The sequence below is a fragment of the Eupeodes corollae genome, chromosome 1, assembly GCF_945859685.1.
Source record: "Eupeodes corollae chromosome 1, idEupCoro1.1, whole genome shotgun sequence".
Taxonomy (NCBI): Eukaryota; Metazoa; Arthropoda; class Insecta; order Diptera; family Syrphidae; genus Eupeodes; species Eupeodes corollae.
Window position 1 is genome coordinate 272396150 of NC_079147.1, and position 25185 is coordinate 272421334.

The following is a 25185-nucleotide window of genomic DNA, read 5'->3' on the forward strand; positions in this document are numbered from 1 at the left end:
TTACTATTAAATTAGTCTATTTTGAGTTGAACGAAAATAAGACAAACTAATTAATACCAATCAGCCAGAGAGCTAAAGAGGAATCGAGCTTCTCAACTCGCTAAGAAATTTTCTAGCTTCAATTCTTTATGAAAGGTTGACGGAATGGATTGAGAACAATAACCGACTCACCATGTTCAAGTCAGGATTTCGATCGGGTTCCTCAACGCAAAACAATATATTCGCTTTGACGAGTATTGCCCGGATATCGATTGAACAGAAAACGGAATTATGTGCCTGTTTTGTGGATTTTAAAGCAGCCTTTGGCAATCTAAATAGAAATGCCTTAATGTAAAAATCGTCATGATGTTTTATTATGTTTTATTTCAACTTTCTTGCCTCATCTACTGCATCAGTGTGGGACGGAACTAAATCCTCTGAATGGTTTGAAACAAACCCGATATTATTCGCTCTTGTTTATTGACGACGTTTGCGATGTACTTCAGGGGGGAATTATCTTTGCCGGTATACAAATTAAAGTTTTGCTCTACGCCGACGGACGATTTAGTTTTACTGGCTGATCCATCTACCCTTCAGCTGCAAATCAATAACAAACTTAATATGTTTTTTGGATCCTGGAGTCTCTGCGTCAACACTAAGAAGACAATTATAATGATTTTTGAACAGCATCAGAAAGAAAGACTCGCCGAGGAGAACTGGTTCCTAACAACGCGCCTATTGTAGTCGTTTATTATTTCAAATATTTTGGAGTGTTACTGTTTTATAATCTTAATGTAGCCAAAGTAGTTCTAAACTTGATGTGGCCTAAGTTTTACTCTAACCAAAAAATCGATCCTCAATCCAAATATCGTGTTTTTCAAGCAGCTTTGAACTTCAGCAAATGCTACGGTACCGAAGTTTTTGGATATTTAGAACTGGAGGAGTTTGAAGCCCTACACAGGTATTTCTTCCAATGCTTGTTCAGATTGGCTTCTTCAACGCTGGCATAACACCTCTTTACATTACAAACTTTAAAACCAACTCAGACCACATATTGAAAGTTATGAGAATGGATGAAAGAAGCCTTCACAAATACATTATGACAAGGCCTATGCAAACAAATGCCTCCCCGTTTAAGGAATAGAACCGGATAGCTTCTTCAAATGGCAGTAATCTATTCTTTTTGGAGTCCAATTTGTTCAATGATCTGATGGCCAGAACTGATGAACATATCTTTATTTGTTTATCATATCTTCATTTGTTTATCAATTTCTTAAGTTTTGAGGAATAAAAATGGCTGTAAATTAAATAAATACTGGTCAAAGGACTATTTTTTACAAATCAGCCCTTTTTTCTCCCTACTTTTTGCGAATTGCTCAAAAAAATTGGAAAAAGCTATTCATTCAAAAAATTGAACTCTGATGACATCTACTGGCGAACCAGTGCGAGTTACACAAAAAAACACTGAAGCAATTTTAGAGAGCGTGAAAGTCCCTATAAGGTCCATTAAACCGGTTGACAATATTGAACATTAGAACTTTGAAAAAAAGCGTTTTTTAACATGCATTTTAAATGGGAAAACTTCAATTTTGAATTGTAACTACTTAAATTTGATATTAAGAGCTCTACCTTGGTGAGAATTTTTTTCTATTAAATTCGAAATTCCTAGTAAATTAATATTTTGCTTGAGCACCGAGAAAAAAAAAATGTTTTGCGGAAATGAATCACCCTACTCTACAACCAATCTGACCCTATCTATCTATTATTAATTGCAAGGTATTTTTCAATGTGCTTTAAAAAATGTTCTGCCAACTTTGAAAAATTGAAAAATAACGATTATTTTTTTAAAAGAAATCCATGGAAATGACCTCTACTAGCACAAATTCATCAAATTTTGACCAATGGACGATCAAAGGGGGGGGGGGGGGGTAATATGAGTTATAAAGCTTATGCAGTTAAGTTGTGTAAGTAACGATATGTTAGTAATTTAACGACATTCACCAAAAAACGGTTTGTTGTCAAAAACATTCAACATTTTTGTAACTTGATTAATGCTTTAAACTATTTTCATAAAATGTATTTCCAAGAAGAAGAGCAAATATTCAGGTTTTTACAAAGAAACCTTGAGAGTAACTTTAGTTTTATATTAAGTTCCCTTTAAATTCCGAAAACTAGACTTCAGTTCCATCTTATTTTTTGTATGCACATTATGTAAATAGTGAACATTGAAGTGATTTTTACTTGCGACACACAGGAACTATGTATATGGCAAGTATTGCGTTCGTAAAAAGATCCGAATCAAACATCACATTATGATGTTAGAAAAGTCAAAAAAGTGGGTCCCCCATTCCATCCGTCTATCTTTGTGTCTGTAAAGCATAAACCACTGTACCGATTCTAACTAAGCCGATAAGCTTAAGGCGTTTTTTAATACTAATTTTTTTTTTGTAAATTCAAAAATTCGAATAAACCGATAGATTTTTTTAGAACTTTCTCTAATTTTTTTCATAACTTTTTTCTTTTTACTAGAAAAACATATTTTGGTATTGCTCCTGTAGTGTACCCCTCATAAAGCCGTTATTTTGTTTTAAAATTTTCTCAAGAACTTAATCAGATTTCAAAAATCTTGTCTTTCAATCCAAGCTCTTGTCGATCTTCAAATTTTCAAATTGATAACGATTTTTTTTCTATGGCATTTACATTTTTGAAAAAATTTTGTTTGCATCTTTTGCAGCCGGGAAATATATTTCTTTCAAAATTGATTTTCTGTTGAATAAAACTTTTAAGGTCGTAACAAATTAAAGAAATCAACGTTTTGAAGTGAATTTGCTTTAGATGTTATAGAACTGAGATTTAAACATGAATTTCCAGAATATAAAAGTCCCATATTTATTAATATATAAGCTATGAATATTTTCAGAACTGAAGTGAAAAGAGATTCTAAAACGTGTAATTTGTGACTGTGACACTAAAGTTTCTTCCCAGCTTATTTGTTTACCTTAGTTTGTTTTTATTTTATATTCAGATAAATTACGTACTTAAATGCACTTATTTCCTTAAATTCAAGAACTAAACATTTTCTCTCTACAATTTTAAAGTTTGTTTGACTCCTTTAAGGAGAAGCATCAGCTCCAATTTACGAGTACACAGACTGGTAGCGATAGTAATAATAGATTCCCGAAAGTTGAGTCCGAAAAAACTACGCCAAAAAAAACAGAAATTTCTTAATATCAGATTCTTTCTGATTTTCTGGGTTTTGAATTTTTGTAGCGTTTTTTGCATTAATATAAATGGCAACAAAAAAATTTTTTTTGAAAAAAGCTAAGTTTCAAAACAATTTCGTACATTCCTAAATGAAAGAAAATAAGAAGCCTTTAAACAATTGTATTTTGCTCTTAAATATGGCATATTTAAAAAACTGTTAGAATCTTGGAATGCTTTCATATGAAGAAAGCCTACTAAATTAAATAGCTAGACTATACCTTGTTGGACAAAAGCGTTCTAAAATAATTTAATAACTAAAGTTTGATTTAGCCCTTGAAATGTGTACATTAAATGTTGTTATTCTTCTTGAAAGAACATTTTTAAGCGGTAAGTAAAAACTCCTCTATATGTTAAGTGCGTGAGCCACCTCCCCCCCCCCCCCTAATTAAAAATCTGGATCCACCCGTGCTGTAATACCATATCCGTTTCTTTAAATTTGTTGTGACCATCTCCAGCAATTCCATCGTTAAGGTTTTGAATCTATGTTCAACCCTTGTGGCTTGTTATGGTGCTTCACAGCTAGGATATGTTACCAGGTCAGAAAGTCCCCAAACTGTAGGGCCAGATCTTTAGTTTAACTCCGAAGACGGGGTGCCAGTTAAACCGCTCCTTATAGGCCTGGGTTCCGAATATGCCATATTAGGTGTTTACTAAGTAGTTCAACCTTAATGGAACTGAAGACGTCAACGTTGATTCCATCTACGGAATTCTTCCGTTGTCGCCTGGATAAGGTGAGGTGCCTTAGTGGAAACACTTCTCCCCCCCCCCTTTCTCGTTTGTTACATAGCTTATTGAATCGGTGTCATTTTCGATTAAGCATATAAAGTCCAATCACAACAAAACAAAATAAAACGAAACATTGAGCAAAGAGAGGCCCCAAATGAGACAATTCTGTTATAGTCTCATTACTGAAAATGAGCCTCATCACTGAAGTTTATTTTTATATGAAAATAAGAATCATTTTAAAGGCATTTCAAGGATCTAACCAGCGAAAATGCGACATTGCTGGTAATCGATCAACTTGAGTTCTATGTATTAACTTATATTTAAAAGCCCTCACACGTTTCTGTTTTTACAAAATAGCTCCTTTCTCGCTTTTGGAATACCTGACTACAAAAAATTCCTGAAACTTTTCCACTAGTTTCACTAGTGACTTCGAAATCTATCGAAGAACTTCTCGTAAGTTAGGCGAGAAAACTTCAAAGTGTTCAGCATTTTTGTAGTAAATTTAAACAAATTCAATTTATAAGTTTTAACTTATCAAATGTCAAAAGATGACAGCTTCTAAAGAGACAATTTCTTAATCAACGGATTCAAAACTCTTATCGGGAAACATTTATTAACTTTAGTAAACTAGCTCAAGTTCTGAGGGTAACGAACCGAATTTTTAAGTGACTTGTTGGAAAATAACACTGAAGTGACAATTACAATGAAGAAAAAATCAAAAAGTGTTTTTAAAATGTGGCCAATGTCTTACAGCCTTATGTCACACAGTGATGGAAGAAATTGTTAAAATCAACAGTTTTGGAGAGAGTCTTTGTCATACAGACAAACAGATAAAGCCAAAAAAGCTCTCTTCATTAGGCAGCTGTTTGTCTTATTCTAATAATTGATAGCGTATTTGCTGATTGATTAACTGCCACATTTCATCAATTGATTCATATCAAATATAATATTGCAAACAAAAATTTTAACCTTGGGGTTTATTTTTTAAAATACAAATTTGAATTATGGTTTCAATTAAATTTATTTCAATCACCACCACCATCGCCAGCAAAACACATCTGGTTAGAGTTTTGTATGAGCGTTGATGAAATTTTTACTTTTTAAAAATAGATTATGTATTATGTATTTTGTTTTTTTTTTTTTTAATTTATTAATTTACGATCGCACTTTACCCCTTCCCTTGGCAAGAACCATCAATTTTAATATAAATACAGTTGATGATAATAAATCAAAAAACGAAAGAAATTTTCTTCGTCAATGAATTTTTCATGTGAAATGTTTCCATTTATTTTCTTCTAAATTTGGGATTTATGAATCTTTTGGCCTGAAGAAGGTTTGTTGTTGTGAAATCTGATATGAAAAATTAAGATTCAATGGCACATAGCATAGCATCCCATTTAACTTAATTCATTGACATTCATACCATAATCGTATATATAAGAGTTTATGTACATATTTTGATATATACTGAGGATCTGGTTTTGGTTTTATTTACCCTCAAACAAGGCATCATCTTCATCATCATCATCGTCAGGGGCAGCAAGAAGCACTTTGGTGGTGCATATTCGTCTCGATTCAGTCTCGATATAATGTCTTTGGGTCGTATAGTCGTATCGGTCCTTTGAGAAAAAGAGATTATTGACAACATTTATTATGAATGTGAAACCACAAAGTGCATCGGAAAGCAGAAAAGTGCATCGCTAATGGACAGTAATTGATGTTGAAGAGGCGATATGGCTGCAACGAGTCAGATGATTAAGACGACGACAACGACGAGCGACGTAGACGTTAAAGTTGTGTTGTTATAGGACGAAAACAACACGATATGTGATGGTGATATGGGGGAAAGTGTATTTTTATGCATGATTTGAGCCCATATATGAAGAACTGGGGTTGTTGAATTTATATTTATCGAAATAAATAAGAAATGTGTTCAAAAAATATCACAATTCTACCATAAATTGAAAAATTTTTGGTTTAGAAATATTTTGTAACGAATAAAAGGACGAAAGAGAACATTGTTTGGGATTTGGGAAAAGTACCAAAATAGAAAAAAATTTAATTCCGTAAAGAATTTAGTGATAAAAATGATAAAAGCAAGGTTTCTCGTTGGGCGCCATTTAAGCAAAATTAAGATTATTTCTGTTTTCCTTCAATTTAAAGACAATTTTTTTTCATGTTTAGTACAAAACATATCCATTAAACATTCAAAACATGACTTAAAATAATAAATTAAGTTTTTTATACCACAAAAGCTTCATTTATTTATGATTTTAACGATACAAAAGTTTCATGTTGGGCGCCACTTAAGCAAGACTATTTCTATTCTCTTTCAATTTGGAGACGAAATTCATGAATAAGCTCACAGTTGATAAAAAAGTATTCCTTGAGCACATAAAACATAAATTAAGTTTTTACGTCCTAAACATTGCATATAAGATCCTTTCTGCCTTATTATGTAAACGTCTGAAGCCGTTCGTCAACAACCTGATAGCTCCTTATCAGTGTGGCTTATTCACACTACGACAGATCTTGGAAAAAACTTAGGAACTTCAATTCGATACCCATCATCTCTTTATCGATTTTAAAGCCGCGTATGACAGCATCTATAGGGAAGAGCTCTACAAAGCAATGTCTAGTTTTGACATCCTTATCAAACTTTTAAGTCTGTGAAGAATGAAAATATAGAATGAACGCTGCTCTATCAAGGTCGGAAAAGATCTTAGCGATGCATTTGATGTCAAAAAAGGTTTTAGACAAGGCGTTGCACTGTCATGCGACTTCTTCAACATCGTTCTGGAAAGAATTGTTCAAAGCTCAACCATCAACACTAGAGGTACAATCTTTCAAAGGTCCATCCAACTACTCGGATACGCAGATGATATTGACATAATTGGAAGTTCAAAGCGTGATGTCAGTGGAGTGTTTTTGAGCATTGCGATTTAAGCGAAGAAGATGGGTTTAGTGGTCAATGAAGGCAAGACCATAGCGACACTGACCTAGTTGGCAGAATTAGGATCCAACGGCTAAGATGGCTGGGTCATGTAGAGCGAATGGATATCAACGCTCCAGCTAGAAAGGTCTTAGAATCCAATCCCGAGGGACGGCGCAGTAGAGGAAGACCGCGACTCAGGTGGAGCACTCAGGTGGGTGACCTTAACCAACTTGGCGTGCAAAACTGGAGAAAGCTAGCTAGGGACCGAGGTGGCTGGAGACGCATGTTGGTTGAGGTCCAGGTTTGCCCCATACTGTATGGCCACCTTAAGTAAGTAAGTAAGTCCAAAAAAGTGTTGAGGGAACATTTGTATTTGTAAAAATTCAGATTTCGAAGAGGTAGTCTTTCAAATTTTGTGATAGAACCATGTGAAAATAAAATAATAATACTATAAAAATAGCTTAATTCAGTTATGGGAAGGTAAGGTTATTGAACTTGATACTTCAAAAGCATTTGATCCAGGGTCTAGCAACAAGACGTATAGGTTTTCTAAAGCAATGGAAAAAGATTCCCCTCTGATCAGGATTGTATCATCTCTGGACTGCTTACTTTAACTTCGTGGACAACATTGAACGTAGAGCATTTAATTTGATTGGTGATAATGCCTTAATTGGATCGTGGTAAACTTGTCTCACTCTTCTTTTTTTTTATGGTGTATGCTCTGCGAAAAAAGTCAGCTGCATTCCTCTCGTTAAACAGTTCAACCGTAATACTCCGCTTCTGGGAATGCTCATCGTCATCAGTATACGCTCGATTCCAACTTTAGTCGTACTGTCAATTACAGAGATTCTTTCTTTAGTAGTCATTACAATATTAAGGAAATAGAAACCAACTTGCACCGACACCGCCCTTTCAACCTTTCTCTCCCTTTTTTAATGCTCACACTATTTATTGGCATAGTAATGGTAGTGATAGCGATATTATACAAAAATGTTATAAAAATGATAAAAACTGGGTTTCATGTTGGGCGCCAGCTAATAAAAGCTAAGATTTTTTCAGTCATCTTTAAGTTAAAAGAAGAAATGAATGAATAACCTCTAAGTTGACATAAAACCTTTCCATAAAACACACACAACAAAAATAAATTAAGTTTTTAGATCCTAAACAAACTTAAGCGGACATTGATATTGACAAAAGGTCACAGTTCGAAGACGTAGGTTTTTGAGTTTGCAATGTGAAGAGAAATTAATATCACTACAAAAATAGCTCCATTTAATTTATGGTTTTAGTTCTAAAAATGTATAAGAACATGATTTCATGTTGGGCGCCAGTTAAGCAAAATTAAGATTTTTTACTGTTTTCCTTAAGATTAAAGAAGAAATGAATACACAACATTAAATTTGACATTAAAACTTTCCATAAAACACACTAAAATAAAATAAAATAAGTATTTAGAATCTCCAAAGTTTTAAGAGGACATTAATATATTCAAAATTTCTGAGTTCGAAAAGGGAGGTTTTCGAATTTAGCGATAGAACGGTGTGATAAGAAATTAATTCTACATTAAATTATGATTTTAACTATAAAAATTGATAAGAACAAGGTTTTATGTTGGGCGCCAGTTAAGCAAAGCTAAGATTTTGTCTATTTTCGTTCAGCTTAAATACACAATTAATGGATAAATTTAAAGTTGATACAAATAGTATCCATTAAACACACGAAACATAACTATAAACGTTAAATTAAGTTTTTGCATCATGAAAAGTGTAAACTAGACATAGCTCAAACACCGACGACGGAAATAATCACTTAACATTTGGGATGGCCTCTTGTGACATTTAAGAAATAAATATTACTTTACAAAAAAAACTCCATTTAATTATGATTTAAGTAATAAAAGTAACAAAAAAACAGGGTTCCATGTTGGGCGCCAGTTAAGGAAAATTGAGATTTTTTCTGTTTTCATTAAGTTTAAAGGAAAAATAAATAAACAACATCAAAGTTGAAATAAAAACTTTCCATGAAACACACAAAACACGACTTAAAAAAATTGAATTAAGTTTTTAGAGCCTATAAAGTTTTAAGAGGACATTGATATTTATAAATCCACTTTTTATTGTTTTATTTAAAATACATTTGAATTGTAATTTTTGGCCATTTAATAAATCACCAACAATATCAATACGTATAATCCAATGGAATAAAAAATAAAAACAATGAACTTCTCACTTTTTAATTATCATCCCTTTTTTATATTCGTGTATTCGAGTATTTTTGTATCGCTATTTATAATCACGTCTGTTGTTATTTTTCTTTTTTAATGATATATAACATTAAATTGTGTTATTCAAAGGTAGCAATTTGTTTAATTCTTTTTTGTGTATTTTTGTAGGTATTCATTTTATTTTTGATGAAGCACGTCGTCGTCGTCCGTCGCTTAGCGTCGTTATTGTGCTATTTTACGATAAGTGGTTGATTGATACGTAAACACAGATTTGTTTTCAGTGATTGCATGTGATTGTGAAGTATATGTAAATGCAATAAACACAAAATTGCGATACGAATGTCAATGATAATAAAATGTATGTATGTGAAGTTAAACTTTTTAAATTATTTAAATTTAATAGCATGTATAGGTATAGATTAGGTTAATATCTGTCCAATATACTAGTTTATAACAAAACAATAAAAAATAATTATATTGTTTCTGTGATTGCTTGTATTCAAATACATATTTAAAACGAGGTGGTTACTTTTAAGTATCTACCGGAAATGTGAACAATTTTGAGTTATAATATATTTTATTAGAAACTATATTTTGTAGAAAGGTTTTGATAGTAAGTTGTGTGTTATTTTGTTTATTCATTCAGAACAAAATTTATAAATATGCAGAAGTTGTTGTTTTCAATTGCATTTCGTAAAAATAAAAAAGCAGCACCAAAATATTGTTTATTATTTAACTTAATTATTCAAAAAGTTGACCTTAACAAACGTTTCTTCAAAGTTGTCTTTATTGGTTTCATGTTACCATTCTCTCGATTGCTTTGTTATTATTTTAATAGTGCACAAATATGGGAAAGTAAGGAAAAGAAATAATTTTGACGTTTGACGGAATGTTTTGAGGGTTGATTAAAGGATTTTAGATGATTCTTTTCTACGTTAAATTCTTAGTGTTTAAATTTTAAAGTTCTATAAAAGTGCATCCTTTTGTATAAATATTTATTTAATAATATCTAAATCAAAATATTTTGAAAATATTTGATCAGTAAAATCTTAGCAGACCCCACACCAAACTTAAATCTCTTTTAAATTATTTAGGGCATTGGGTGGCCCCCTTGTTTTTTGATAATAACTCTAGGGACCCTTAAATCCAAGAGCCATTTAATATATCTCGTGTAAATGAACGGCTGCTTTTAAGCTAAGAACAGAGAATTGAGCTGTTAAAAAAGATCTGTGAGTCTTTCTCTAAAATCACCACACTTCAGTTCTAAATGGAAAGGCTTCAGACTAAACAACATTCCTTCAATTAGTTTTAAACATTGGTAGCCGCTCTTTTACACCGTTTAGAGCTTTGAGAGCCTAAATATATAAAAGCCCTCCTCATGTTAACATATGGGACCCTGCGGTACTTAATGGGCCTCCAAACACACAAAAGAAGGATTTGTACGTAAGGAAAAGAGAAAGTATTGTCTTTAAAATTTCGAAAAATCACGGCTACATGATCTGGTGGTCTAGTCCGGTAAATGTCGAAAATGGTTTATTATAAACTTTTTCCGGTTCGTTCAATTGATTTTTCTTACGAAGCTGTAAAATTATATGATATAGGGTCAGCTAAATAACTTATTTTTTTTTAAAAAAGATGCAAAACATCGAGTATAGCTTCAGCTTTGTGGCACGGACCAAAATCCACACAATCGACAGTTACTCGTTTTAGGTTTATCGGCTCTTCAATGTATGTCTGCGTTTTTTTTATAATACGCACACACTCAAGGGAATATTAAATAAATAAATAAATTGGGTGGCGCAACAGTTCGTTGAGAACTAGTGCCCAGTGACTTACAACTCTCAACCGTTCCTGTGTGCGAGCAATGTTGTCAGGAATGGAGGGGACCTACAGTTTATATGCTGAATCCGAACGACTAATTTGAGAAAGCACTTTTTCATGACAAGAGTTACTCTTGGAGAATTTGTCAATTCCTCGCAAGAGGCAGTTCCCGTGACTTTAAAGACTTTAGATGACATAGGCAGGGATCGAACCCAAGACCTCTGTCATGACAGTCCAACGCACTAACCAACATGCCACCGGTACTACAGGGGATATCACTACCCTTATTATGCAGAGGCACAGTGTGAGCACTTGGAAGACGAGAGAGGGCTTTAAAGGAGATGTCGGTGCACAGTGGTTTTGAATTCGTCAATGTTGTAATGACTAGGAAATACAGAGTGTGGTAAGTTATTTCATATTCACGAAGTACGGCTAAAGAACGAATCTCTGTATTTGACAGTACGGCCGAAGTTGGTCTCGAGGGTATACTGATGAGCACTTCCAGAAGTGCGAGTATAACGGTTGAACTGTTTAAGGGGAGGAATGCACCTAGCTATTTCACTAGAGCATAAGCCGTTAAAATTACGATAAAAAAGGGTCAGACAAAAGATCTTACCACGATATTCAAGCGAATTAAATTAACTTATGATGATGTTATCAACTATCAATTAAAATGGTCTACGTTCAATACTATCCAAGAGGCTTAAGTAAGTTGCAATGGTACCAGCCTATAGATGGGAGTTATACTCAAGCTTTGGACGTATATAAGTCTTGTAGATAATAGCCAGATCAGAAGGGGTGAAATATTTCTTGCGTCGCCTAATATCGAGATGTTCAGTCTCCTAGATGCAAGTGCCATCCATGGATAATGGCAGTGGGTGTATATTTCGCTTTACCGATACAAGACAGCATTGCGTATTCGAAGCATTAAATTCCACTCAATTTTTTAATCCCCATTTAATGAGCTTATCATATTTTGTTGTTGCAGTTCCACATCCGAAAAAGAGGGATGTGAGTCTGAAAACGAATATGAAAAGCTAAGAGTACTATCGTCAGCGAAACAGTGTATTGGATTAAATGTTGCAGACCGGAATCATTAATAAAAATGAGAAAGAGTTTTGGAGATAGAACAGAACCCTGGGGCTTGTTTACTTACCCGCTAAGATCAAAATGAGCTTCATCTGAGAAGATAATTTTTTTCGCACAAACGCCTCATAAAAGAAGTATGATTACGCATAACATGAGCTATTATATTAATTCCACGACATCAACGTTAAAAAATAAAAATTAAAAAACCATTAATTTTGATGTATGCCTAATTTTAAAAAATATTTCTTTACAACAGCAGAAGAAAGAAGAACTCACCATCCGGAACGGTACAGTGCAGCCCATTCTTCTACTACGTTTGGCAAATGCAGCCATACTAATCGCTACTTGTAAACTGTTGCTAATGCAACAGGTGGAGCAACATCACCACGTGTCAGGACACAAAAAACATCTGGCCAACACTAGATTTAAAGCGATCAAGGTGATTGCTATCTCTAAGCAGATCGCATCTAAGTTTGATAATAGGTGTCATAACCCGACACTGTCGAAAAGGAAAGCACATCACGCGGTTAGACGTATTCTCAATTGACTTTTGCAGAAGCTGTATGGACGAGGAAGAGGAGAAAATAGTTCTTCTGTACATGCCCTGTCCTAGCTCAAAAAAGCAAGAATAACCTAGGAGAATTCTTCTTTGACGTTCTAAATGATCTAAACCATATCAGTATAAAATCAGCCTCTCACGTTTCGTAGGGGACTCAAACTGGTTCCATTGAGATTAGGAGGAAACCTCAAGATTAATGTGGTATCACAATGGACCATTCGTCCTATTCCACCAAGGACAGCCACTTTAACCTTTCCCCTATAAGACAAAGAATAGTCTGCATATCTTGCTTAGAACATTCTAGTCTTAAGAGAAAAAAAGAAAAGCTTTTTCCCTGCTCTAGGATAAAAGTAATTCTTTTTATAATAGATGATGATTTTCGAAACCCATTTACAGATTACAAGGCTATACCTCCACCTGATATTAAATTGTGGTGCAGATTTTTGGAAAACTCTGATACAGAACTAACGTCAAACTGCAAGAACAAAATTGACAGATCTGTACACAATGTGTGATTTATGGTTTGCCATTTTCCTTTTTTGCCACACAAATTTTGACAACTCACCTATGTACGTTTCGTGTTTTGTGTGAATGTCAAACGTCTTCAGTTTGGTCTATAATATTTAACCATATATTCTTCGTCTTACAAACAAACAACTATTGGTTTTTTTTTATCAAAATTGGCGATCTGTAAGAAAAAGTTCATCGCACGCCTTATCTATTTTGTGGTAAGTTTATTCAACCCTCTGAAGCGGCTATAAGGTATATTGGATGGATTTCAAACCACTAACATGCTTACGAGCAGAAGAGGAGAGAGGAACACCGGCTTCTTAGACGGAAAAAAAGAGAGCATGAGAAGCGCGCGATCGAGGAGATAGAGGGATGTCACAACAGGAATGAGGTTCGTAAATTTTACCAAAAGGTAAAAAAATCCTCCCAAGGGTACCAGCCACGAACCGAAGCCTAAAGACGATCAAGGGAACATCGTAGTAGAACCGCAGTCGATGCTGAGAATATGAAAAGATCACTTCTCCAAATTATATAACGGCGATGACGAACCGAATTCCGCTGTAAGGGAGATAGAACCACTCAACCTCGGCGACGCAGATCAACAATTCCGCCTACCTGACCTTGACGAAGTGAAGATAGCTATATCTAAACTTAAGCCAAACAAAGCTGCTGGAGCTGACGGCATCACCACCGAACTATTCAAAGCAGCAGGCGGTGACTTGGTACGGAGCATGCACCAACTCATCTGCATAATATGGTCGGAAGAAAGCATACCCGATGAGTGGAATCTCAGCATAGTATGCCCGATACATAAGAAAGGAGACCCTCTAAACTGCGCCAACTACAGAGGCATCAGTCTCCTTAACATTGCGTATAAGATCCTCTCTGCCGTACTATGTGAACGTCTGAAGCCATTCGTCAACAACCTGATTGGTCCTTATCAGTGTGACTTTAGACCAGGAAAGTCCACTATCGACCAAATATTCACACTACGGCAGATCTTGGAAAAAACCCAGGAGCTTCAAATCGATACCCACCATCTCTTTATCGATTTTAAAGCCGCGTATGACAGCATCTATAGGGAAGAGCTCTACCGAACAATGTCTAGTTTTGGCATCCCTGTCAAACTTATCCGTTTGTGCAGAATGACGATGGAGAATGCACGCTGCTCTATCAAGGTCGGAAAAGATCTTACCGATGCATTTGATGTCAAAAAAGGTTTTAGACAAGGCGATGCACTGTCATGCGACTTCTTCAACATCGTTCTGGAAAGAATTGTGCAAAACTCAACCGTCAACACTAGAGGCACAATCTTCCAAAGATCCATCCAATTACTCGGATACGCAGATGATATTGACATAATTGGAAGATCAAAGCGTGATGTCAGTGGAGCGTTTTTGAGCATTGCGACGGAAGGAAGAAGATGGGTTTAGTGGTCAATGAGGGCAAGACCAAGTATATGCTGTCATCAAAAAAGGACACTGAACGACGACGTATTGGACAAAACGTCACCATGGACAGCTATAACTTTGAGGTAGTTAAGGACTTTGTCTACCTAGGCACCGCTATTAATGCAGACAACGACACCAGCGCTGAAATCAAACGAAGAATAACTCTTGCAAATCGCTGCTTCTTTGGACTTGAGAAGTAAAGTCCTCTCTCGAGCATGTAAAATCACCATCTATAAGACACTCATCATCCCGGTTCTCATCTATGGCGCTGAGGCCTGGACCCTGTCAAAGAAAGATGAGAGTGCCTTAGGATGCATAGATGGAGAATGGAGGAGAAGATATAACGACGAACTGTACGGGCTGTACAGCGACACTGACCTAGTTAGCAGAATTAAAGTCCAACGGCTTAGATGGCTAGGTCATGTAGAGCGGATGGACATCAACGCTCCAAGCCCGGAAGGTCTTTGAATCCAATCCCGAGGGACGGCGCAGTAGAGGAAGACCGCGACTCAGGTGGCGCACCCAGGTGGGAGAGAACCTCAACCAACTTGGCGTGCGAAACTGGAGACAGCTAGCTAGGGACCGAGCTGGCTGGAGACGCTTGTTGGTTGAGGCCCAGGTCCGCCCGGACTGTAGCGCCACCTTAAGTAAGTAAGTAACATGCTTACTTAGAGTGTGAATTGAGGAAGATATCGCAGCTGAGTCAGCCAGTGTTAGTGATGACTATATGAATTATCGCTTCGGTTCCGCCGGGCTTCTGTAATTGCAGTACGTGGTTATGAAGCTTTTCAAAATATATCTGGTGCAATTTAATTGAAGCCGAATGACCTACTACAATGCCGAATTTGCTGTGAATGGGATCTTAAAAAGTTGACGAAGTTTCAATTTTTTTAATCGAAAAATTGTGTTCAACGACAAAGCTCATTTCTGGTTGAATAGTTACGTGAACCAGCGGGAATGAAGAGAAGCTAGAACCATTGCAGGACCTACTATGTATTCATAAAAAGTTTAATGCGGATTATGGGCTGTCAGAATCATTCAGCCGTATTTCTTCGAAGATGAAGCTATCACAACGATATTAAGCGTATCACAACGATATTATAAACGGTACCATTCGACGGTCATAAGCTTCTTATCAAAATGGAAACGCTAGACTCGTGTCTTCCAACCAGATGGTGTCACAAATTATACGCAACAATGAGCAGGTTCAGTCAACAAAAGAAACTTCATTTGCAGTCAACTGTGTTCTTTGAACGTAAATTTTGACTAAGGCAGCTATAGTTCGTTTTTTCAAGTGTCAAACATTTTAAATTTGGATCTTTACTTTACTAAGCTCTACCTTCAGTTCATGGAACAGAATCTATTAAAAACATTTTATTGTCTACAAAAAACTTCTCAGGCAAACTACAAGTCCATCACGATTTGCATTTATAATTGTAAAGAAATATTTTTTTATTTATTTTAAAAATTTGACAAATAATCCTTTTACAAAAAACATTAAATAAAATTGTGCAGAAAATAAATAAATTATAGAGCAATGAAGTTCAGCTTTCAGTTGAATGAAAAAAAAAAACATGATCAAATGTCATTTTGACATAAGTTGACTTAACTAAAATTTTACTTAGCTAACTTTCCAGTACTTTTTCCAATAAAGTTGACTTAATTGGAAGGTGATTTTTTGGCAGCTGGCTATTGGCCAATCGAATACTAGAAACTTGCCTTACTTTCAAGTCCCTTATGTCGTTTGAACCTGTCGAATGTATCAGTTGAAGGATTTTTTCTGTTAGAAGTTAATTTCTAGATCGTGTAATTTAACGCCATAAGACTATATTTTGATGTGCTATGTTAAGGTCGATGTCTAAAGTGACAAGTCCGATACTATTGACGCACTGAAAGTCAAATTAGAGGCGTAGCCGCACTTGAACCAAATAAAATGTTCATCCATTTTTATGAATTTAATTTAATTTAACTCCTTTTAAAATAAACTTCAATGCTGCGTTTTTTACTTATTTCCTGCGTTTTAAACTCTTAAATTATTTTTGAATCATCCTTTAACAGGAAAAGGGAAGGATCGCTAGTTAAAAAATTACAAAAATTGAATATTTTGGGGATTTTTTCTGACCATAAAATTTAGCCATAAAATTTCACCAGTTTCCCATTTGGAATTATGACGTTGCTGTTTATCAAAAATTAATTCCAAATTATTCAGAAGCGATTGTGGGTGTTATCTTGAGTTTTTAGCTAAATGATATTTACCTACCGCACGTGTGCATGTACTTGAAAAATTTAGATTCAATTATCATAAAAATATAAAAATAACGAGATAAATACAAATACCTACATTAAGTTATTTTTTGCACAAAAACATCAAAGACAATAATTATAGAAAGATAAATTAAGGGTGCGGTGCGGCGCAGTACCTTTACTATAATTTTATCAACAATATTATAATTGCGTTTTGAGTGTTTCTATTATTTAATTTTTACAGCGCAATTATCCCTGACGGGATTTTGTATTGTACAAAGAAATTAGAGGTTTAAGTTTAAATACAATTTAACAAAAGTTACGTCAAAACTAAAAAATTGGTTATAAAAGATTTTTATAAATAACTTAATGTCGAAAAAATAGATACTTCAAGTTTATTTTTAAAATTTGGAGAAGAACAAATTAAATGATATGAATAAGGGAATGGGGAAGGAATTGGAAGCTTCAATCTCTCTAATTTTGATCAAGAATTTAATGGAAAACACTTGTTGCACGTTGGGAATTTGGGAGTTCTAACTACGCTCTTCTAAGTGCATGAAGACCTCTGGCACTGGGTTTTCAAAAGTATTAATTTTTATAGGGAAATTAATTTGGCGGGCGTAACTATCCGCAAAGGTACACATACATAAACATCTGTCAATTGAGAAGAGTAAAAAAAAACTCTTGAACAGTACTTACTTTCCAAATAAGGGATGCCATAGGGCTGCATTTGGGTCCGTCATCATTTCCTCCAATCCATTGGTGGTACTACCAACTTCGGACATGTCCTCGCAGTTTAGCAAACGCCTTTGCAGAGCAGCCGGATCAATGAGATGCGAGCCAGGCTTAACTTTAAGCTTAGCCTGTTGCTGTTGGTGATGTTGCTGCTGCTGCTGGTGTTGTTGCTGTTGTTGTTGTTGCTGATGTTGGAGTTGATGTTGTTGTTGCTGGTGATGTTGCAATTGTTGTTGGTGATGCTGTTGCAGTTGTTGTTGATGTTGCTGATTAGGAGTCAGATTGCCATGCATATTGGAAGCTGATTGATTGTTACGATGTAAGGCTGCTGCATGGTTTCCATTACTGTTGCCACCAACACCATTTCCACTACCACCAACACTGCCAACCCCACCACCACCACCGCCACTGCTAATGCCGCCATATTGCCCAGCACCACTGGACCGGCCAGCTGATGCAGCAGCTGCTGCAGCGGCTGCAGCAGAAGCGAATTGGAATGGATTTGCAGCGGCGGCAGCGGCTGCGGCAACATTACCTGCACTGCCATTAAAGCCAAAATCGAAGCCTGGCATGGCCATGAGATTAGACATTTTCGCGTCAGACAAGCGTTCCGGTTGCAAGAGATTTGACAGGGACTTACACGTGACGCGAGGTTTTTGGTCTTGATGGTGTTGTTGTGTTTTCTGTTTAGCGCGATGGGCTGACGACGACGATGAATCGCTGTTGCCACTGCCCGGTGGTCGATAGAAGGGATTTGGAACCGATCGCGACGAAGACAAATTGTTTTTCTCTGATGACGACGCTTGATGGCGCTGATTAGACTGACTGGCTTGTGGGTGATGATAGGGCGGGGGAGGATTGGTAGGAGTTTGCTTTGAGCCAGAGTTGGATGCACCGTAGTGAGTTCGGTTGGCACTGGCTTTCGCTTCTGAGTTGGCAGGCTTTTTGGAAGTATCCCGCTGCTGGGCGGCCAATGCATTCATCTTCATCATGCGCTGCATTTGGGCTTGTGTAAGAGCTTCCTGCCACATGGCCATCTCGAGGGGGTTCTGGAATGCAGCCGCTGCGGCCATGGGGTTAGTAAGACCTGCAGCGGCGGCGGCCGCAGCCATAGGGTTGAACTGCGGCGGCGTGGGGAAGGCGGATTTTTGATTTTGCTGCTGTTGAGTTGCGTGTTGGGCGTTTTGCTGCTGTTGCAGCAGAGGCATAAGTTCAGCCAAACCACTGCCATTCTGAAGACCGGCGATAGCTTTGATGAATTCCGGTGCCATTTGGCCTATGTACGGAAGCCAAAGCATTTGATTGAAGGCCGCCAAAGTTGCCGCATCGATGTCTCCCATCAGAGGATTCAAGAAGGAGTTGTTCTGTTTGGCCGCCTGCGGCGTGGAGGACGGTGCAGGCTTTTTACTCGAGACAGTTATGTCGGGAGATGGTGCAGTGACAGGCTTTTCGGAAACTCGGTTCTTAGCAGGATTTGGAATAGCCTCTATGGTGACCTGAGGAATCGGAGGCGTTTTCGCTTTCGGTTTCGTAATCTCTACCTGCTTTTGCAGAATTGTCTCCAACTGAGCCATCGATATAACCAGAATGTCTGGATCCTGAAGAATAGCCGGGTATGCAAAAGCCTCTGGCAGTCTGAGTTCAGGTCGGGTTGTGAGCAGGAGTGGAATTTCACGGGCTGGCGAGGCCAAAACCGCACTTAAACGATCCTTTGGCACAAGAATAGGATCAGGTACTTTCCATTCAGGATTTCGTATAAGCAAGCGTAATTGTGTAAGAGGATCAGGGTCCTTTCCAGACGATAACATCTCGATAAGGTTTTCGGTGTGACTCTTTTCTGAGGAGGCATCCTCTTCGGTCTCCTCGCGTTTGATGCGCTTCTGCAGCGGTTCATCGGGACTTTCTTCATCGATGGTGACCGTTTGGACGCGTTTCGCTTCTTCGGAGCAACTCACCGTTGGACTCGCAGACTTTCGATGCTTCCCCAGATCGAGGGGTTCTTTTTGTTGCTGCTTAGCAGGCGCATTAGGAATTTTTATGGGAGTCACAGTGACTGAGGAGCAAATCTTCGGACTAATCGAATTACTTGAGTTGAGCAATTGCTCGAGGAAGACATTCTTTGACGACTTATTGGAATGCACTAAGTCTGGTGAAGGCGGTACCGCTGGCAGGCCGCTAGGCTGTGGCGATTGAATGGCATCAGAGCTTCTCGAATTGGGGCGTTCGAGCAGCGCTGGCTGAGGGGGTTTCTCCTTTTCGGCAGAAATTTGTGATTTCTTGCAGGTCAGGTCCTTTGGCATTTCATCGGCGCACGAATCCGGCGACACAATGGTCACCGACTCGGCGGGCTTCGGTTTCACAGGTGAATTGTAGCTCTCTTCGGCTGATTTCTCAAGATCCTTGATTGTGATCGAGAGTTCTTCGAGGGTGTGTCGGCTGAACGGATCGTTCTGTGTGTTCGATTGGAAGAGTTCGCCATGTAAGTCTTCGATTTCTCCGGCTTCATTGAACGACAAACACTTGGGTGATGCTGCCAGCGATCCACCCAGCCGGGAAATGATGTCAGCCACTGGTTCTGGTTGCAACAGAACGTCATCGTCTTCGTTTTCGAAGTCATCCAGGCAAATGGTCTCCTTGATCGATGGCTCATCGCCTGATATGTGATTGTCCTCGCAACCGCGTTTCACCAGTGAGTCGAGGAGCTCAGCTCCGCTCATTGCGTTATCACTGCAATGCTGCAGTAGGTCTGCATCATCAAGGAGGTCCTTAAGGTTTTTGGTATCGACGTCGGAATCGTCATAACTATCCGAAAGAACCACTGGAGCATCATGACCATGATCTTCGTGATGACTGAGCTCTTGATCTGGTTCGGGCTCTGGTTGGCGATCGATCTCATGATCTTCTTCAACAATTGGAGTCTTTTGGATGAAAAGTCCAGTTTTTGGACAAAGTTGTAGTGGGCCAATTGGATTCACCCCCCGCATGAATTGAGGCATATCGTCCAACTCGAGGTCGTCAGAGATTTGTGTGAGATTCTTGGCGAGTTCCTCGGTCGGTTCGTTATTATTTGGTTCCATGTGTTGTTGGTGGTGGTGATGGTGATGCTGGTGAAGCATCAGACCATTATCTTGTTGTTCGTAGTTTGGTATTAACTCCTCAATGTCTTCATCTTCTTCTTTATTTGGTTCCATATGGTGTTGAGGAAGCATTTGGCCATCATCTTCTACTTCATAGTGTGGTATGAGGTTTTCAAGGTCTTCTTCTTCTTGTTCTCTAGGTTCAGATTCTGTGGAAATTTGAGGAGTTTCCACTAAGATTGGTACTTCTTCCACTTCCATGTCCTCCTCTTCTTCTATTTCTTTTACTTCTTCCTTTTCTGGTTCTTCTTCCACTGCCACCTCTTCTCGTTCGTGATTTGTGCTTTCGTATACTAAATGATTTGGTTCTGTTGATATGATTGGATTCTCTGTGATTGTTGGTGGAAGTTGTTCTGCTGCTTCTTCTTTTTCTTCTTCTTCTTCTTCTGCTTCCATTGGCTTTTTGCTGTTTTCTTCCACGTTTATGTTCAAGTTCACGTTGTTTTCTGGCTCTAACTCTACCTCTGGTTCTTCTTCTCTTTGTTGTTCTTTCAAATCTGCAGCATCTGCAAGTTTGCGCTTTTTCTTCTTCTTCTTTTTCTTTTTCTTCTTGGCTGCATGGGAGGCAGCATTTTTGAGTGACACTTTGAGAAGCTCCGCAGGCTGCAGGATCTTAAGAGGTTTAAGAGGTTCAATTGGAGCGACCACATCTGCTTCTGAGGGGGGAATAATTGGACCTGGGGAGGAAGGTGGTTCAGATTGTTGTGGAGGCGGAGAAGGCGATGGCGGTTGTTGTGTATGAACAGGAACTGAAGCATTTCTGAGAGCTAGTGCTTCTTCAACCATCTCCTGCTTCACTTTAACTGCAGGATTGGGTAGAAGCTTGGCAACGCGGGATGACGATGGATCTGTCCGTGGTATCGCTCGCCAGCCATTCGCTGTCTTTGTCAATCGTATGCGATTTCGTTTGTCGTAATCCTCACAGCGCACCTCCACAATCCGGGTATCCTCTTGTTTGACCCATAAAAAGATCGGATTCACCCGAGGAACTGTTGATGATGTCGAGGGTTTTGTTTTAGTTGTTGTTGGAGTTTTAGTTGGTGTGGTCTTTGTTGTTGGGGTTTTTGATGATTTTGTTGCTGAGGATGCACCTGGCAGTGCTGAAGCATTCTTACGTATCGCTGATGTCGTAGTAGGGGTCTTCGGCTCGGATTTGATCCGAACTGGCGCCACTGTCCCCATTGCTCCAACACCCGCTGTTAGTATCTTCTTATTCTGCCTCTTAGGCTCTGTCATTAAATGTGCGAATTTAGGTTTTGGACGCGCTTTGGGTTGTTTAGCTTTGCCACCTTTCCCGCGACGCCTATTCGCCGGATGCTCCTCGAAGACTAAAAATATATCACGAGCCACTCTCCGGCGATCGGATTTGCGATGTGGTATCGGACACAATTCGGGATCTTCAATCTCAGTCTTAATTTTTCTACCGCGTTTCTTGGCACCGGTCTTGGCGAGACCGGTCAAAGACGATATTGGTGTTAGTGTTTGATCAAGCAACATTGTCGACGTTGACGAAGAATGTTGCTGAGACATGTTGCTATCGGTTGGATATATATTGAATGTTGTAGATGTTGATATTGATTGATTGTCTAAAACTGTGAAAGTTGTTGCTAGACTTGTTGATGTTGCTTCTTCGAAGGTGGAATGTTGCGGGTCTTCTTCTTCTTCTTCGTTGTTGTTAGTTGTTGTGTTGCCGTCGTCTTCGTCTGCTTCTTCTTCTTCTTCCTGTTCTACATCCACTCCCACAGTGCGTTTATTACTAATTGATAAAATTTGACTAGATGATGATGCTGTTGTTGGTGATTGTGTTTGTTGTTGTTGTTGCTCTTCTTCTTCTTGTTCTTGACAACTATCTTCAATTCCTTGTAACTGTTGTTGTTGGGCCTTACGAATCGGTATTAAATCCGGCAATGGCGGCAATGATGTCACTGACAACAGCTGATCTTCTTCTTCTTGTTGTTGCTGACCTGCATCACTGTCATCAGCAGCAGTTGCGGTAGTCAGTTGTGACAGTTCGTCTTCTTCTTCTTCCTCTTCTTCGTCGTCGTTTTCTTGACCGTCGTCCTCAATACTACTTACAGCAAGACAACTGTCAGATAGAGGATCGCTAGGAGGTACTGTTGACAGCGGAGAGTTGCCACTGTCGTCGATTGTTTCTATCTCGGTTTCTGTTATTGTTATTGCTTTCTCGGATGTTGTTGGCGATAGTGATGGTGGTGGAGCGGTTTGTGATGTTATTTTTTTCGTTATTTTTGCTGATGTTGTTAAATTTCGTGTTGTTGCTGGTGATGTTGTTGTTGTTGAAACGGGGAGCAATATTGATGATGATAGCTGTGTCCATGATTGGTTCACACCAACAACCTCAATGCTCATAATTTTTTGTTTCTCTTATTGTGAATTACTTATCTATTCACACACGACTTATTTTTTCCAAAAAAAATAAAAACAATGTGCAATTCACGGTTGCATTTTCTTTTTTAGATTTTATTCTTTTTTAATAAAATACGATTGGAAAAAATAGAAAAAGAAACTTTCTAAAAATTCCACAACAACAAAATAGATATACAATCGCGATGTAGTACGCAAAATCGCGAAAAAAGAGAGATTTTTCGCACAAAAACGTGTTGTATACACACTTAACTCATTGGAATTTACACTTCTTATTCGACAAACAAAAAAACACACTAAACTCTCCCAATTGGAGACTTTTTGTATAATATTTATGTTGACACTTGACACTTCTATTGGGAATATTATTTTGACACTTCTTTGATTTATTTTATTTTTGCAGTATAAACAAATGCATTTAATAAATAAATGCTCTTTTTTTTCTCTCTCTCTCTTTCGCGTAAATTTATTTATTTATAAACAATTTCGAATTTTAATTTGTTTTGACACTTTTATCACTCTCTCTTCCACTAATCCAATTTTGGGTAAGAGAGAGGGTATATTTTGTATTGCTTATTTTTCTTTCTACAAATTCACACTCATTCACAATATTTTTTCTCTTTCGAGCTCTGGGTATAATAATTTTTCTTTTCTCGTTTTCGTTCTCGTTCTCGTTCTCGGCGCGCTCAGCTGTTTTGTTATGGTTTTATTTTCCTTTGAAATAGCGATATGGGAGAGGGTGAATAGATTTTTCGAAAGGGACAACGCGTTTTGAATCTTGGCAATAATTTTGAGAGGGACAGAGACAGCGATTGTGTGTTTTATTTCTACTGAACGAAAGAACTTGAACGGACACCTTGCATACACACTTTTTTTTCTGTATGATGGGGTTTTCTCTTTCTCGCTCTGCGAATAGAGAAATTTTTATTTATTTACTAAAATTTTCACAGGGGGTTTTCCAAAAAAGGTTTTCATGGATTTATGTATTTTTCTTTTTTCTTCTCGTAATTTACGTTCCGGTTGGAATTGGATTGGAATTTTTTTCTTCTATTTTTCTTTTTCCACCTCACGAAATTTTCTTATTTGTACAATTTTCTAACGGGACTAAATTTTCTAAACTTTATGGACTATTGCACTTGTCACTTGGAAACTGGTAGAGAATTTATTTAACAAATAAAAAGAAAAATATGCACTTGCTTATAAGTAGGTAGGTAGGAAGAATCAATTTTTTCTTTCCTCCTTTGAATTTCTCTACACTCGAATAATTTTAATTGAGATTTTTATATTTTGATTTTGATTATTTCACTTTAGTGAGATTGAATTTCGGAATTCGTGTAATTGAAGTAATATTTTTGTTGTGGAAAATATTTGTAGGTATTTTATTTATTTATATTTGTTTAATTCTTTTGAATTTTTCTTCACTCCCTGCTTTGAGAGGAGGAGAAAATAAAAGATGAACAAATTCACCACACGGCGACGAGCGACGACGGTTCGGGTTCCGTACGTTCACGTTTGACACTTGTAATTGATTATTCTCTGATTCGAAGGAAAAGGAATTATACCGTATGTGGTGTTTGGTAGTTGTATTTTTGTTTTATTCACTCGTATGCTTGTCTCACTCTCTGGCTTATTCACTTTTGTGTACAAAAGAGGGACGATTATTTGTGTATTTCTCGTTTTTGTTTTAGAGACAAATTCGTAACGATTTGTTTTTGTTGTTTTTTGTGCTCAACTCAACATCTAGAGGTGCTCTAGAAGTGAGAAGTTGCATTGGTGAATGCGCGCGGAGGAGCCACCGTGGTAGTAGTTGTCGTCGCCGTCACATTCCACTGTACATTTTCGAAGTTCATCATCGTTTCACTGTCCGTCGAGCACTAGCACTGTTGTGTTGTAGTTGAAACGGCAAAGCGGCACTCGGCGTACAATGCGAAGAGTGTGTGTCTCTTTTCTCAGACACACAAAAAATGACAGTAGTTGGTGAATGTGTTAGTTTGTTACACACACTCTTTCATGGAATGCCAAATTTATTGTGACGTTTGTGTACATTTATCTCTTTTGATTTAGAATGAAGGAAAATAAATGGAACATTGGCCCCCGGATGAATCTTTTTTGTTATCACTACGAAA

General features: G+C 37.4%; 1 protein-coding gene across 2 annotated transcripts in view; it reads right to left on the reverse strand.

Moving 5' to 3' along the window:
* LOC129943363 (titin) overlaps window positions 1-24940 on the reverse strand; it is a 140603-nt gene extending 115663 nt beyond the window's left edge. For both annotated transcript variants that reach the window (XM_056052747.1, XM_056052746.1), the window contains exon 1: window positions 17502-24940. In XM_056052747.1, the coding sequence (XP_055908722.1) occupies window positions 17502-23044 (5543 nt within the window). In that variant the 5' untranslated portion in view covers window positions 23045-24940. The remainder of the gene's footprint in view (window positions 1-17501) is intronic.
* Window positions 24941-25185: the final 245 nt, after the last annotated feature.